Genomic DNA, 14,680 nt, shown 5'->3' on the forward strand with positions numbered 1-14,680 from the left:
GTTGATCTCCAGGTCATCGATATCCGATCACCAATAGGAATCTCGCTGATCACCTTTCGCCTGTTACCTCAGACTCTCCTCGGTCTTGTCGTTTGCCAGCCTTACGGCCCTCGTCAAACCTTCACCTGCTCATCAACGAACGCCGGTCCTCGACTCTCCAGGTAGTTGCAACCACCCAGTCGCTCAACCTTAGATGACCCGTCGGCATATCTCCTTTCGCCATTCAACAATGGTTACCCGCTTGCTGACTAATCTCGGCGTCAATGACCTTAGATGTCATGATTCCTGAAAACGTTAAATCAATCAATCAATCGCTGACTAATCTAGCAGTTTAGCTTTCACTTTTGGCTCTTTGATGGCCAACTCGCTGATTGTCAAGTCAACATGAACTTAGATAGGCTTTCAAATGCAAGAGAGAAAAGGGGCATATTGATATTGCATGTATGAAATTGTAATGTAAAGTTGTACAATACTATGTGCTGCATTACTAACATAGTACAGTGATGCCTCGCAACACGAAATTAATTGGTTCCGTAAGGGCTTTCGTAAAGTGATTTTTTTCGTGTAGGGAGTCACCTTTTACATGTAAATAGCCTAATTCGTTCCAGACCCTAGAAAAACACTTCATTAAATGATTATCAAAAGGATATGCACCACTAAACAGTACCAAATATATGAAAAGTAGTCTATTTTGATCATTTAATAATAAATTAAAAATTGATAATCTGAAAAAGAAGTATTTAATTTGAGCAAACAGTAAAAATACAGTAACAAAATTGTGGAACCCTACTTGGAGTGAGGCGATATGCGAGAGCGAAGTGCGGGGTGGTAGAGGAGGATGAAAACATTTACATACAAGTGGCAGAAAACGTAAACACTGAAATTTACAAAACAGAATTATAAATGACAGAAAACATTAACACTTAATTTTAGGAAACTCATCTACAAATGACAGGCAGGAATAACTTTATGATAAACTTAAAATAAAATTTCTTTTTTTTCCTTTTTCTATTTTTTTCTTACTTTAAGTTTTCTATTTTCTAAATTTAATTACACTACGTATTTTCTTCATCACTGCCACTTTTCTTAGCTGGCGCTTGTTCTGCTTCTACCAAAGGTCCCTAGCTAAAATATTCGTCCAAAGAAGCTTGTTTCTGCCTGTTTCCTCAAATTTTCCTGAGCACACAACCACATGCCAGCCTCGTATTTCTTGATTATGTCCATCTTCATCTCCATGGAAAACATCATCCTCTTCTTTCCCTTGACATCAGCAACTTTCTTTGGACCTATGGCTTATAATGTATCGTAAGTATCACACACGATAACAGTACGTACTGTAAAATTGTTGCAAAATCACAAACACTAAGTCAATGCGTACCATACTGTTGCCAGAACAAGAGGACATAGGAACGCCGATGCGTAGATGCACAATGGGATACAGTGCAGTAGATGTTAACCAGTAGGAGAGCAGGATCTCATGGTGATAACTAGTATCCGAGTAGGGAGATAACCAATGGGAACGCAGAAGGATGGTAGCGAGTTTACGGGCTGGCGGCGCGCGAATTTTAAAATCCGTCCCGGATACGGTCTGGCTCCTGCTCCGTACCGCTTTTCGTTGTCCAAAACATTTTTCATGATCCGAGTCTTAAAATTCTTCGCATCTCCTTCCGTAAAGTGAAAATTTCATAAACCGATTCTTTCGTAGCTAGGCGTTTGACTCTACAGTACTTGACATTCAAGGTACAATTACTCTTTAAGGGTATTCTTACTACTACTACTGTAAGTTTAAGAAAATTTTACCGTCCATAAAGTTAAGATTTTCTTTTCCAAAAATTTCCACGTTCACCTTAGGGTTAAATGTAGCACAAGCAGATAAGGATGTCCAATTGTAAAATTCAAATTAGATCTTGATTTTCCTTCATTAAGCCATATACCTGAACATCATTTGTGCTCTTTTACCAACACTATAATTTTATCTCTATTACAGTAATCATTGAAGAGGCTGCAGAAATTTTAGAAGCCCATGTAATAACAGCTCTAACACACGCGTGCAAGCATCTTATCATGATAGGTAAGTAGAGCAAAATAATTGTGCAATCAGTGCTTTGCATCAGGAATTTAATTGTATAATTTCTCAAGTTTATAGACAGACTATTTTTAATATTAGACTATTAATTATTTTTTATTGTTCACAGTAGTTATTCCTTTGTAGCAGTACATTTGCTAATGGCCTATTTTTTCATATACCCTATTTCCCATTGATTAATGATATACTTTATCTTTTGTTGTCTGATTAAAGTTAGATATTATTTTAATGCATTCAGTTGGACCACAAAGTCATTTAAAGAAATGCAAAAGAAACCTGGAGTTCATTTGAGAGTGATAGCAAAAATTTAATGGAACAAGAAATATGGAAGAATATAGACGGATTCTAAGAGACCAGATGGAAAAATGGAAAATTTGAAAGTCAGAAGGGAATGGAATTTAGGCCCAAGAGACAGTGCAGAAAACATCAAATACTAAACCACATTAGTAAAAAACTTCCCCACCTTAGAGCTCCCTTAGACAGTACTCTACATGTTCCAGCAATGGTGAGCTGTCTAATTTGGGTAGTCTTTTAATACTCTGAGTACATTTATATAACAAATTTCTTAAAAGGTTGTTACTTTGTTAGGTGATCACCAGCAGCTGCAGCCTAGTGCCACCGTGTATGAGTTGTCTACAAAGTTTAATTTGGGGACGTCCCTGTTTGAGCGGCTCATCAAGAACAAAGTCTCGTAAGTATATACAGTATAATTGTGTCAGATATGAATTTAGGTTCTATTAATTTCTTATATTTAAAGAAAAAAAAAACTAACCTTTAAACTAAAATTAATTCAGATGTGTAAAGAGAGTTGTAGAACAATGTAGGGGGTTGCAGATGAGAATTCATTAATCACAACTGGTGATAGTTTTTTCCCCAATTTACCACCACTTGTCTATTGTTGATATACTCAATATTATACTGTGTATGAAACTGAAATTTCATGTTGGTGGAATACTTTTTATTGCTTCCTTTTCATTTAGATATATTATCATTTGTGCAATGTACAAAATAAATTTAGTACTGTATACGTTTCATATACATCTGATTTTTTAATTTGGTTTTCTTGTTTTTATTTAACTATCGTGTATAGTTTTTATGGGCATAGACAGAGGATAGTCACTTTATTCAACTTTTCAGTTGATAGTCGGTAGTGTATGATTTTTTTTTTTTTTTTTTATTAAATTACCCTGGAAATGAATCAAGACGACCAAATATCTACATGAACATGTAAATTGGAGAAAGTTAAGGGAAAAAAAAAAGTCATAAGATTATGGGAAGAGACTGAAGGGAGCAGATGAAGTTAAAGAATGGAAACCATGCAATTGGGCTGAAGGCACTCAGCAGAGAACAACCTTTAATTGCATCCACTGAACAGTATTGTACTGAAACCATATATAATTGCATAATCTTATAGGATGATACATTTCTGAAGGAGATATCTGGGAGTACTTTTTAAGTGCTTTAGTTTTTTATTTAATTTTCATTTGAGTCAGTATGTAAAGTTGGTTAGGCTGAGTAATTATGATGTACTGCACAATATATAATAAGTTATAAAATCAAATACTGTAACTTTATTTTTTCAATATTAATCTTACCTGATGATCATGTAGCTGTCAACTCTGTTGCCCGACAGAAATCTAAGGTCGGGATACGCCAGCGATCGCTATACAGGTGGGGGTGTACACAACAGCGCCATCTGTCGAGTAGGTACTCAGGTACTTCTTGTCAACAAGAACTCAATTTTTCCTCTGTCGTGCCACCGTCAAGACCTACTTGGATACGCTGTTGTTTCTGGAGTTGTTTTTCACGATTTTGGTGATGTATTCGCTCTAGATTTTAGCCTTCGCTATTCAGGAACCTTTATCATTAGCTTATCAAGCTTTTTGATTAAATTTGGATTAATTATTAACGAACTTTGCTAGATTTTGGAATTCCCCCTTGACTATTTCTACTATTCAAGATGTCTGACCATTCTCAAGTCCCTAAGTACAGGCAGTGTAGCGTTAGGGCTTGTTCTAGGCGTCTTCCGAAGGCCTCTATAGATCCTCACACCGTTTGTTCCAATTGTAGGGGTAAATCCTGTCAATTGGAAGATCGATGTGAGGAATGCGCTGGGCTTTCGGAATTCGATTTTAATGAATTCCTTAAAAATGCACGTAGGCTAGAGAAGGATAGGATCAGGAGGAGTTCTTCTCGCTCTTTTGATTTTTCCTCTCCCCATGCCCCTCAACCTATTCCTTCCCCTGTAGTGGTGACTCCCGACCCTGCTACTAGTGCTCAACCCTCCATGGCGGACATGATGCGTGCCATTCAAGCTCTTGGTGACAGAGTGGAGTCATTAGCTAATGACCGGAATCAACTTTTGGCAGATGTCAAAGAGTTGAAAGCGCAAAGTGCAGTGGGAAGTGTAGTGAGTGCAAGTGAAGTGAAAAGTGTCAGTGTCAGTGTTGCGCATGAGGGTACATCTGTTCGTGCCAGTCGTCCTCCCAGTCCGGGACCTCTTGCAAGCTCCCAAGCCCAGGGGAGAAGCAATGTCGAAGGACCAAAGGGTTCGGCAGGCCTTGATCAGCGTACGGATGTACCCTCAGTGGTTGCGGACGTATCTGTCAGAGATCGTCCCATCCACAAACAGACGAATGAGCCCTATCATTCCTCGTCTGTGGAAGAAACGTTGGACCAAGGTCTCACGACCTCTCAAGCGTAAGGTCCCTTCCGAGCGAGTCCAACGGCCCAGGTGTAGCCACTGGGTCAGTTCGGACTCGCCACAGTCTTCCGAAGACTGCACACCTCCCAAGAGAGGTAGAGTGGTTCCGCAGCAGGCAACTACTCCGTCTGTTGCCGCACCAACCACGGTAGATCCTAAGTGGTCCATGCTGCAGACTATGCAGTCTCAGCTTGCTTCCTTTATGCAGGAGTATCGTGCTGAGAAGGTTGACTCTGCACCAGTTAACCTACAACCTGCCACGGTTGTGCGCTCAGCAGATACTGCGGCTGCCTGCTCCCACACTCCACCTGTGAGAGCTCCACCACCGATGCGCAGTCCACCCTGCCAGACGCATGTTCATGCTGCACCCTCCGTTGACATGCGTGAGCTACCGCATCAGCAGTGGGAAGGTGCTGTCGAGCTGCCGTGTTTTGACACAATGCGGCATGCTCCGCAACCCATGCGGCATGCTCCGCAACCCATGCGGCATGCTCCGCAACCCATGCGGCATGCTCCGCAACCCACGGCAGTCCCTCCCACGCACCAGCACTCTGCTTTTGTTGTTGCCAGCTCGCAGACTGACCAGCAGCGGCATGATGTTGGATCCGCAGCAGCTACGCATGCACCCGTGCTGCCGGATTCAGCCGTTCAGCTTTCTGCTCCACCTTTGCCACTTCCTCCTCAGCTTTCGGATGATGGAGTATCTGATGACGAGGCTGCGCATTTGGACGATCCGCACTCCGACTTAGAAGAACCCAAGTCTACGCCGCCCTCCTTAGACTTTCGGAAAGTCCTTGCCTTGTTCAGGGACTTGTATCCGGAACAGTTTGTGTCTGCAACCCCTCGCTCTCCTCCCTCCGAGTTTGCTCTGGGCATGCAGTCAGCAGCTCCTGCCTTCACCAAACTTGTACTCGCACGCTCATCCAAGAGAGCTTTGAGGGTTATGGGAGAGTGGTTGCAGTCCAAGAAGCAGCTGGGAAAGACTGCTTTCATCTTTCCGCCTACCAAGCTTGCTTCCAAATCTAGCGTCTGGTATGCCACGGGAGAGGAACCCGGCTTGGGAGTTCCTGCCTCTGCCCAGGGCGACTTCTCAAGTCTGGTTGACTCTCCCCGCAGGCTGGCTATGAGACGATCTAAGATTTGCTGGTCCTTTTCTGACATGGATCATCTGTTGAAGGGAGTCTTTCGTGCTTTTGAGATCTTCAACTTCCTCGATTGGTGTTTGGGAGCGTTAAGCAGAAAGACTTCCCCTTCGGATAAGGACTCTGCCATGCTTATCATGTCTAGCATGGACAAAGCCATTCGGGATGGGTCTGGTGAGCTTGCGGCTTCGTACGTGTCGGGAGTGCTTAAGAAGAGAGAACATCTTTGCTCCTTCTTGTCGGCTGGGATCACTCCTTGCCAGAAGTCGGAATTGTTGTTTGCTCCGCTCTCCAAGTGTCTCTTTCCGGAAGAGCTGATCAAGGGGATGGCTGCCTCGTTGATCCAGAAGGATACCCATGACCTGGTGGCGTCCTCCGCACGTAAGGCTAAAGCTTTACCTTCCGTGCCTAGACCTAGGATGGACACACCAGCGTCTAGGTTCATCCCGCCCTTTCGTGGCAGAACCTCCAGCAGAGGAGGTACCCGTGCCGACAGTCACCGTGGCAAATCGAAGAAGGGTTCCAAGTCCTCAAAAGGCAGAATCTGACTGCCTACCTCTCCAGACAGCAGTGGGAGCCAGGCTCAAGAACTTCTGGCAAGCTTGGGAGAGCAGAGGTGCAGACGCTCAGTCTGTGAAGTTGCTAAGGGAGGGGTACAGGATTCCGTTCTGCCGCAGTCCCCCTCTAGCAACGTCTCCCATCAACCTCTCTCCCAACTACAAGGAGAAGGACAAGAGGCTAGCGTTGCAACAAGAGGTGTCGCTCTTGCTACAAAAGGGAGCGGTAGTCATAGTCCGGGACCATCAATCCCCGGGCTTCTACAACCGTCTCTTCCTGGTAGCGAAGAAGACAGGAGGTTGGAGACCGGTGCTGGACGTCAGTGCTCTCAATGCTTTTGTCACCAAGCAGACGTTGACAATGGAGACGACGAAGTCGGTCCTAGCAGCGGTCAGGAAGGAAGACTGGATGGTCTCGTTAGACCTGAAAGACGCGTACTTTCATGTTCCCGTCCATTCAGACTCCCAACCTTTCCTAAGGTTCGTCTTTGGAAAGGTCGTGTACCAGTTCCAAGCCCTGTGCTTTGGCCTAAGCACGGCACCTCTTGTGTTTACCAAACTGATGAGGAATATTGCCAAATTCCTTCACTTGGCAGACATCAGAGCCTCCCTCTATTTGGACGACTGGCTTTTAAGAGCTCCGTCAAGTCGTCGCTGTCTGGAGAATCTCAGATGGACTATGGATCTGACCAAGGAATTGGGCCTCCTGGTCAATATAGAGAAGTCCCAACTCGTCCCATCCCAAACCATTGTCTATCTAGGTATGGAGATTCAGAGTCGAGCTTTTCGGGCTTTTCTGTCGCCCCCAAGGATCAGTCAAGCCCTAGAATGCATCCAGAGCATGCTGAGAAGGAACCGATGTTCAGTCAGGCAGTGGATGAGTCTAACAGGGACACTTTCATCGCTGGCCCAGTTCATCGAGTTAGGGAGACTCCACCTCCGCCCCCTTCAGTATCATCTAGCTGCTCACTGGAGAAAGGACATGACGCTAGAGGCGGTCTCAGTGCCTATTTCCGAAGAGATGAGGTCTACACTGACGTGGTGGAAGAACAGCATTCTTCTCAAGGAAGGTCTACCATTGGCTGTTCAGACCCCCGACCACCGTCTCTTCTCGGACGCTTCGGACACGGGCTGGGGTGCGACACTGGACGGACAGGAATGCTCGGGCACGTGGAATCAGGAGCAAAGAACACTTCACATCAACTGCAAGGAGTTGTTGGCGGTTCATCTGGCCTTGATAAACTTCAAGTCCCTCCAGCTAAACAAGGTGGTGGAGGTGAACTCCGACAACACCACAGCCTTGGCGTACATCTCCAAGCAAGGAGGGACTCATTCGAGGAAGCTGTTCGAGTTCGCAAGGGACCTCCTCATTTGGTCAAAAGATCGAAAGATTTCGTTGGTAACGAGGTTCATTCAGGGCGACATGAATGTCATGGCAGATCGCCTCAGCCGGAAGGGTCAGGTCATCCCCACAGAGTGGACCCTTCACAAGAATGTTTGCAGCAGACTATGGGCCCTGTGGGGTCAGCCCACCATAGATCTATTCGCTACCTCGATGACCAAGAGGCTCCCGATGTATTGTTCTCCGATTCCAGACCCAGCAGCAGTTCACGTGGATGCCTTTCTTCTGGATTGGTCCCATCTAGACCTGTATGCGTTCCCTCCGTTCAAGATTGTCAACAGGGTACTTCAGAAGTTCGCCTCTCACGAAGGGACACGGTTGACGTTGGTTGCTCCCCTCTGGCCCGCGAGAGAATGGTTCACCGAGGTACTGCAATGGCTAGTGGACGTTCCCAGGACTCTTCCTCTAAGAGTGGACCTTCTGCGTCAGCCGCACGTAAAGAAGGTACACCCAAGCCTCCACGCTCTTCGTCTGACTGCCTTCAGACTATCGAAAGACTCTCAAGAGCTAGAGGCTTTTCGAAGGAGGCAGCCAGAGCGATTGCCAGAGCAAGGAGGACATCCACTCTCAGAGTCTATCAGTCAAAATGGGAAGTCTTCCGAAGCTGGTGCAAGGCGAATGCAGTTTCCTCAACCAGTACCTCTGTAACGCAGATAGCTGACTTCCTTTTACATCTAAGGAATGTAAGATCCCTATCAGCTCCTACGATCAAAGGTTACAGAAGCATGTTGGCAGCGGTTTTCCGCCACAGAGGCTTAGATCTTTCCACCAACAAAGATCTTCAGGACCTCCTTAAGTCTTTTGAGACCTCAAAGGAGCGTCGGTTGACCACACCAGGCTGGAACCTAGACGTGGTTTTAAGGTTCCTGATGTCAGCAAGGTTCGAACCGCTTCAATCAGCCTCTTTTAAGGATCTCACATTAAAGACACTTTTCCTCGTTTGCTTAGCAACAGCTAAAAGAGTCAGTGAGATTCACGCCTTCAGCAGGAACATAGGTTTTACATCTGAAACGGCTACATGTTCCTTGCAGCTTGGTTTTTTAGCTAAAAACGAGCTTCCTTCTCGTCCTTGGCCCAAGTCGTTCGAGATCCCAAGCCTGTCCAACTTGGTGGGGAACGAACTAGAGAGAGTACTTTGCCCAGTAAGAGCTCTTAAGTACTATTTAAGATGTACAAAGCCATTACGAGGACAATCAGAAGCTTTATGGTGTTCTATCAAGAAACCTGCTTTACCGATGTCTAAGAACGCAGTTTCTTATTACATCAGGCTTTTGATTAGAGAGGCCCATTCTCATCTGAAGGAAGAAGACCTTGCTTTGCTGAAGGTAAGGACACATGAAGTTAGGGCTGTCGCTACTTCAGTGGCCTTCAAACAGAACCGTTCTCTGCAGAGTGTTATGGATGCAACCTATTGGAGAAGCAAGTCAGTGTTCGCATCATTTTACCTCAAAGATGTCCAGTCTCTTTACGAGAACTGCTACACCCTGGGACCATTCGTAGCAGCGAGTGCAGTAGTAGGTGAGGGCTCAACCACTACATTCCCATAATCCCATAACCTTTTTTAATCTTTCTCTTGAAATGCTTTTTATTGTTGTTTTTTGGGTTGTACGGAAGGCTAAGAAGCCTTCCGCATCCTGGTTGATTTGGCGGGTGGTCAAATTCTTTCTTGAGATGCGCCTAGATTAGAGGTTGTGATGAGGTCCTTTAGTATGGGTTGCAGCCCTTCATACTTCAGCACCTAGGAGTCGCTCAGCATCCTAAGAGGATCGCTAGGCTCAGTAAGGAAGACGTACTTAAAAAGGCAGAGTAATGGTTCAAGTCGACTTCCTTACCAGGTACTTATTTATTTTATGTTTGTTATTTTGAATAACTGCTAAAATGAAATACGGGATACTTAGCTTCTAATGTTAACATGTATGCTGGTCTCCACCCACCCCCCTGGGTGTGAATCAGCTACATGATCATCGGGTAAGATTAATATTGAAAAATGTTATTTTCCTTAGTAAAATAAATTTTTGAATATACTTACCCGATGATCATGAATTTAAGGACCCTCCCTTCCTCCCCATAGAGAACCAGTGGACCGAGGAGAAAATTGAGTTCTTGTTGACAAGAAGTACCTGAGTACCTACTCGACAGATGGCGCTGTTGTGTACACCCCCACCTGTATAGCGATCGCTGGCGTATCCCGACCTTAGATTTCTGTCGGGCAACAGAGTTGACAGCTACATGATCATCGGGTAAGTATATTCAAAAATTTATTTTACTAAGGAAAATAACATATTTTACATGAAAAATGTAATGAGGAAAATTTCTATCACTTAACCATATTTGGGCCACGAATAAACTTTTCTAAACTCTGCATGGGACACCCGCATTACTTTTAGTGTTTGACTGCTGTCAAGTCAACTTCTTTATTCTTCCATCATGGTTCCATCATATTTTTTGATATATCAGAATTTTTCTCTTTTATAAATTATCAGGTATGAATCCTTAGAGTACCAGCATCGTATGAGACCAGACATATCTCGCCTGCTGGTCCCATCTATTTATCCAAACTTGAAAGATCATGAATCGGTTCATGAATACCCTCACATTAAAGGCATGGTGAAAGATATCTTCTTCATCACTCATACACACCATGAAGATAAGGTATGTATCTTTAGAAAAATAATTTGAAAGTCTGCATATCAATGTGAATTTTGTATCAACTTGCAAAATACAGTACAGTGAACCCTCGCTACTTCGCGGTTCGACCATCGCGGATTCACCACTTCGCGGATTTTTTTCATAACCCATGTATATACATATATCGCGGATTTTCCGGAAATTTCGAAAAATCCGCGATGTGACCGATGGTGCGAGATTGGAGAAAGTGAGGAAAATTGAATCATGATTGATTTTCAATATAAATGAAACTTTGAGGAGCAACAAAGATATCATTTGTTAGAGAGATAGAGAGAGGTAAGGAATGGGAGGTAGTGAAAAGTAGCCCACAGAGAGAGAGAGGTAGAGGTAGAGAGAGAGAGGTAGAGGTAGAGAGAGAGAGGTAGAGGTAGAGAGAGAGAGGTAGAGGTAGAGAGAGAGGTAGAGGTAGAGAGAGAGAGAGAGAGAGAGAGAGAGAGAGAGAGATAGGTAGAGAGAGGTAGAGAGAGAGAGGTAGAGAGAGAGAGAGAGAGAAAGAGAGAGAGATAGGTAGAGAGAGAGAGAGAGAGGTAGAGGGGAGTTTAAATGTAATAAACAAAAAAATTTGATAGGTTATAACACATTGGTGCTTATGTAATATCAACTGTATACTGTAGACGGTTTGAATAAGTTAAGAAATGGTATAAACAATACTTTGTTAGTGTATTCGTACACACTCAAGAGCGGCAGCTAGATGACAGCTGATCTAATCACAGCCAAAAGTAAAACAAAAAGAAGTCAACAATACTCGATTTTTAAAACACACCCGAAATTTAAAAACAAAAGTACACGCTTTCTTAATGTGTAATTAACTATTTAAAGAGTGGCAATTTTCTAGAATAAAATGATTTTTCCCAAAAAATAGTGGTTTGCTGATGAAATCGGATGCCGTATTTTTAGCTATGATTGAAATGGGTGTAGACTCGGCCTAATTTTTTCGTTTTGTATTTAATTGACACTAAGAAAACTAATTTTAGTTTCTTCATCTAAATGTAAGTATTGTATAACACGAAGAGAGAGAGAGAGAGAGAGAGAGAGAGAGAGAGAGAGAGAGAGAGAGAGAGAGAGAGAGAGAGAGAGAGAGATGAATCAGCTGTTGTAATCAAATGGCGTGTTTTTGTTTCGTGAGAATTTCATCGCCACGACTATAACAACAACATACTGTACTGAACTTTACAGTATTATACAGACTACTGTAATATGATAAAGTAAAATATTTGTAATCTATTTTATATGAAATGGGGCTATTTTTTTTTTGTTTAAAATTTACATTTACGTATGTAAAACAACTCTCTCTCTCTCTCTCTCTCTCTCTCTCTCTCTCTCTCTCTCTCTCTCTCTCTCTCTCTCTCTCTCTCTCTCGTAGATTGTTTTCCTGCTTTGCTACGTATGTATGATTTTATATAGATACGGTAAATAATATTTGTAATAACATATTTTATAAAAGCTTTTACTGTAATATCATTATTTATCACTTTCATCATGCTCGTTAAATTCCTTAGTTTGTTTACTGAGCGTACTTTATGACGCCGTCGTTTCAGGCGGCGTCATAAAGAAAAACATTTCAAATGGAAGTCCTAAGAAAAATTAAGTAAAACATTGGTAATAACAAAATCAACATACTGTACTGAATAATCAATATAATCGATGCAAAAACTAACCTATCCACAGATGTGTAAATGCGTTTGTTTCTTCATTATGATCAGAGAAACGTAAACAAAACATTGATTGCCATTTTTTATCGTGCTTTTTGGCGTGTTTAGGAAACGCATGATATAAAGTCGCCTTTAATATTTATGCCTGTTTTAGTTTAGGGTACTGTAGTACATGCATTAAGTGTTCTGTACATTAAAGGGTAATTTGTTAACAGTACTACGTACAAGGGAAGGTTTTAAAAGTCTGAATATACATGTTAAATAAATAGGTAAATATGGTGTCACTACTTCGCGGATTTTCACCTATCGCGGCCGGGTCTTGAACCTATCTACCGCGATAAACGAGGGTTCACTGTACTGTTGTTCAGCACTTGGAAATTTGTTTGTTTAGATTACAGAACTTGCGTACCAAATGCATCGCCCAATTATCATGTATAGACACGACTTTGAGGTTTGAATTTGAGAAAATTTTACCTGTATGAAAAGGAAAATAATAATTGTTAGGTATTTTAAGGAATTATATATTTGTCGCTAATATAGATAGTAGACTTATGAAACCATTAATTTTCGTTCAAAATTTGAGATATGTAACATTATGAAACTATAAAAAACCAATTTTAATTTTATGATATTTTTTAATGGTCCAGATCCAAAAGTAATGTACATTAATGTACCAAATTGTACCATATAGTATGTACATATGAAATAGTACCGTAATGTCAGTTGATGTAAAAGATTCATGATGAATACACTTAATGGATCGTATAAATATTTTATTTTTATGGTAGTTTCATAAAAAATAAATGGGAAGCGGGAAAGGTGAGAGGGCCTTGTGGTGATAATGGTGTTTTAAGATATGTCAGTAAAGTGGTGGGAGGAACAGGAGACTCTGGTATTCTAGAGGAAAGGGAATATGTATAAGGGTCTTGGCTTTGTCTGGAGTCTTCAGGGTTGCCGTGGTATTGATGGTCGAGAAGTGTGCTATTTAGCTATTTTCATTTGAAGATAAGATTCATGGAAATAGACACGATTATTAAACTAAAATATATTTCCATTCTTACCTTCCTCTTACCTTCCAATGGAAACAGTTTCACCCCTTCCTCTCCACTTTACTTAAGATGATACATAGATGAGAAGTTTTGATGTTGTCTTTCTCTTGTTAATGTAATGTTTTCAGTCACCTCTCTATACATGGAGGTTGGTGGCAGTGTAGCGATTTTTTATTCTTATTTGCAGGTGGCCAAAGTTGGTACTTGCACTTAATAGCAGACTTTTACCCCCAGGCTCTAAATTTCCAACCCTTAACCACCAAGGGGTTATTTTTTTTTCACAGCACATTTTGCAGTATATATTTATTTAAATTGCTCTAACAGCCTTAATTTTTGTCATAGAGAGGTCAGGTTGGTCTCATTCTCTTGGAAAATGCCTGAATTTTTTCAAAAAATTATCAAAAATATGAAAAAAAAAAATTTTATAGCATTTTTTTGCAAGGACGTACCGGTACGTCCATGGGGGTAAAGGGATGGGTTTTGTGAAACGTACCTGTACGTCCTTTGGGGGTAAAAGGGTTAAAAGATTAATATGGAAATACTGTTATAAATTTCAGTTTTAAAATTCTAATTTTGTAGTTGACCAAGTCTTATTTATGTTCTAATGTATTAGAGATTAATCTTTTATCTCTCTTCAATAACATTAAATCTTAAAACTTCTGAAATTATCATTTGAGGACAATAGTTCTATGGATTGTAAACACTTAATGGTAATTAAATAATTTATATTTATAATTGTGCTTTATTTGACAGGGTAACAATGACAACAACACAAAGTCAAATTCACACGAGGCCAAGATGATAATGGCACTCTGTCGTCACCTGATGCTTCAGGGCTATGATCAAGAGGACATAACTGTACTTACCCCTTACACAGGGCAATTTTTCCTGCTTAAGAAGGTATTTATATATGTTCTTATATACAGATAATATATATATTATACACAACTAGGTTGGTTTGCTTTGAACAATCAGACTATAATCTCCACCAATCTGCACTGGCTAGTGTGGTGATCTTGATAGTTTATGTCACCTATTGCCTGTGGATGTCATAAACTGAGTAACAGCTCTGAACTGAATATCTACCCCCCACTGTAAGGCTTAGCGAAAGGTTTTCGCAGCACCTGTAGGTCTGTAGCTGCTCTCACATTTTAACCTTTAGTAAACCTCTGTTACCACTAACATTCTTGTATCTTCTTGTCAAAGTTCTCAACCTGTATTTCATACCAGCTGAACACGAATGAGGAATAAACTCTCAACCCCAGTACTAGCCATTATGCTATTAATTCCTAAATCCAACTCATAATACCTGGGTATAAGTAGGGCCAATGGTGCAAAACAAAATTTATTTTTTCCACAATTCAGTTTTACTTTACACATGTATGAATACAGATTAAACA

General features: G+C 41.7%; 1 protein-coding gene across 4 annotated transcripts in view; it reads left to right on the plus strand.

Moving 5' to 3' along the window:
- Positions 1 to 14,680, plus strand: part of LOC137656824 (NFX1-type zinc finger-containing protein 1-like) — an 80,447-nt gene that overhangs the window by 24,260 nt on the left and 41,507 nt on the right. For all 4 annotated transcript variants that reach the window (XM_068391144.1, XM_068391141.1, XM_068391142.1 and 1 more), the window contains exons 4-7: positions 1,988 to 2,071; positions 2,675 to 2,777; positions 10,375 to 10,543; positions 14,034 to 14,180. In XM_068391144.1, coding sequence (XP_068247245.1) covers positions 1,988 to 2,071; positions 2,675 to 2,777; positions 10,375 to 10,543; positions 14,034 to 14,180 — 503 coding nt within the window. The remainder of the gene's footprint in view (positions 1 to 1,987; positions 2,072 to 2,674; positions 2,778 to 10,374; positions 10,544 to 14,033; positions 14,181 to 14,680) is intronic.

The sequence above is a fragment of the Palaemon carinicauda genome, chromosome 17 (assembly GCF_036898095.1).
Source record: "Palaemon carinicauda isolate YSFRI2023 chromosome 17, ASM3689809v2, whole genome shotgun sequence".
NCBI lineage: Eukaryota > Metazoa > Arthropoda > Malacostraca > Decapoda > Palaemonidae > Palaemon > Palaemon carinicauda.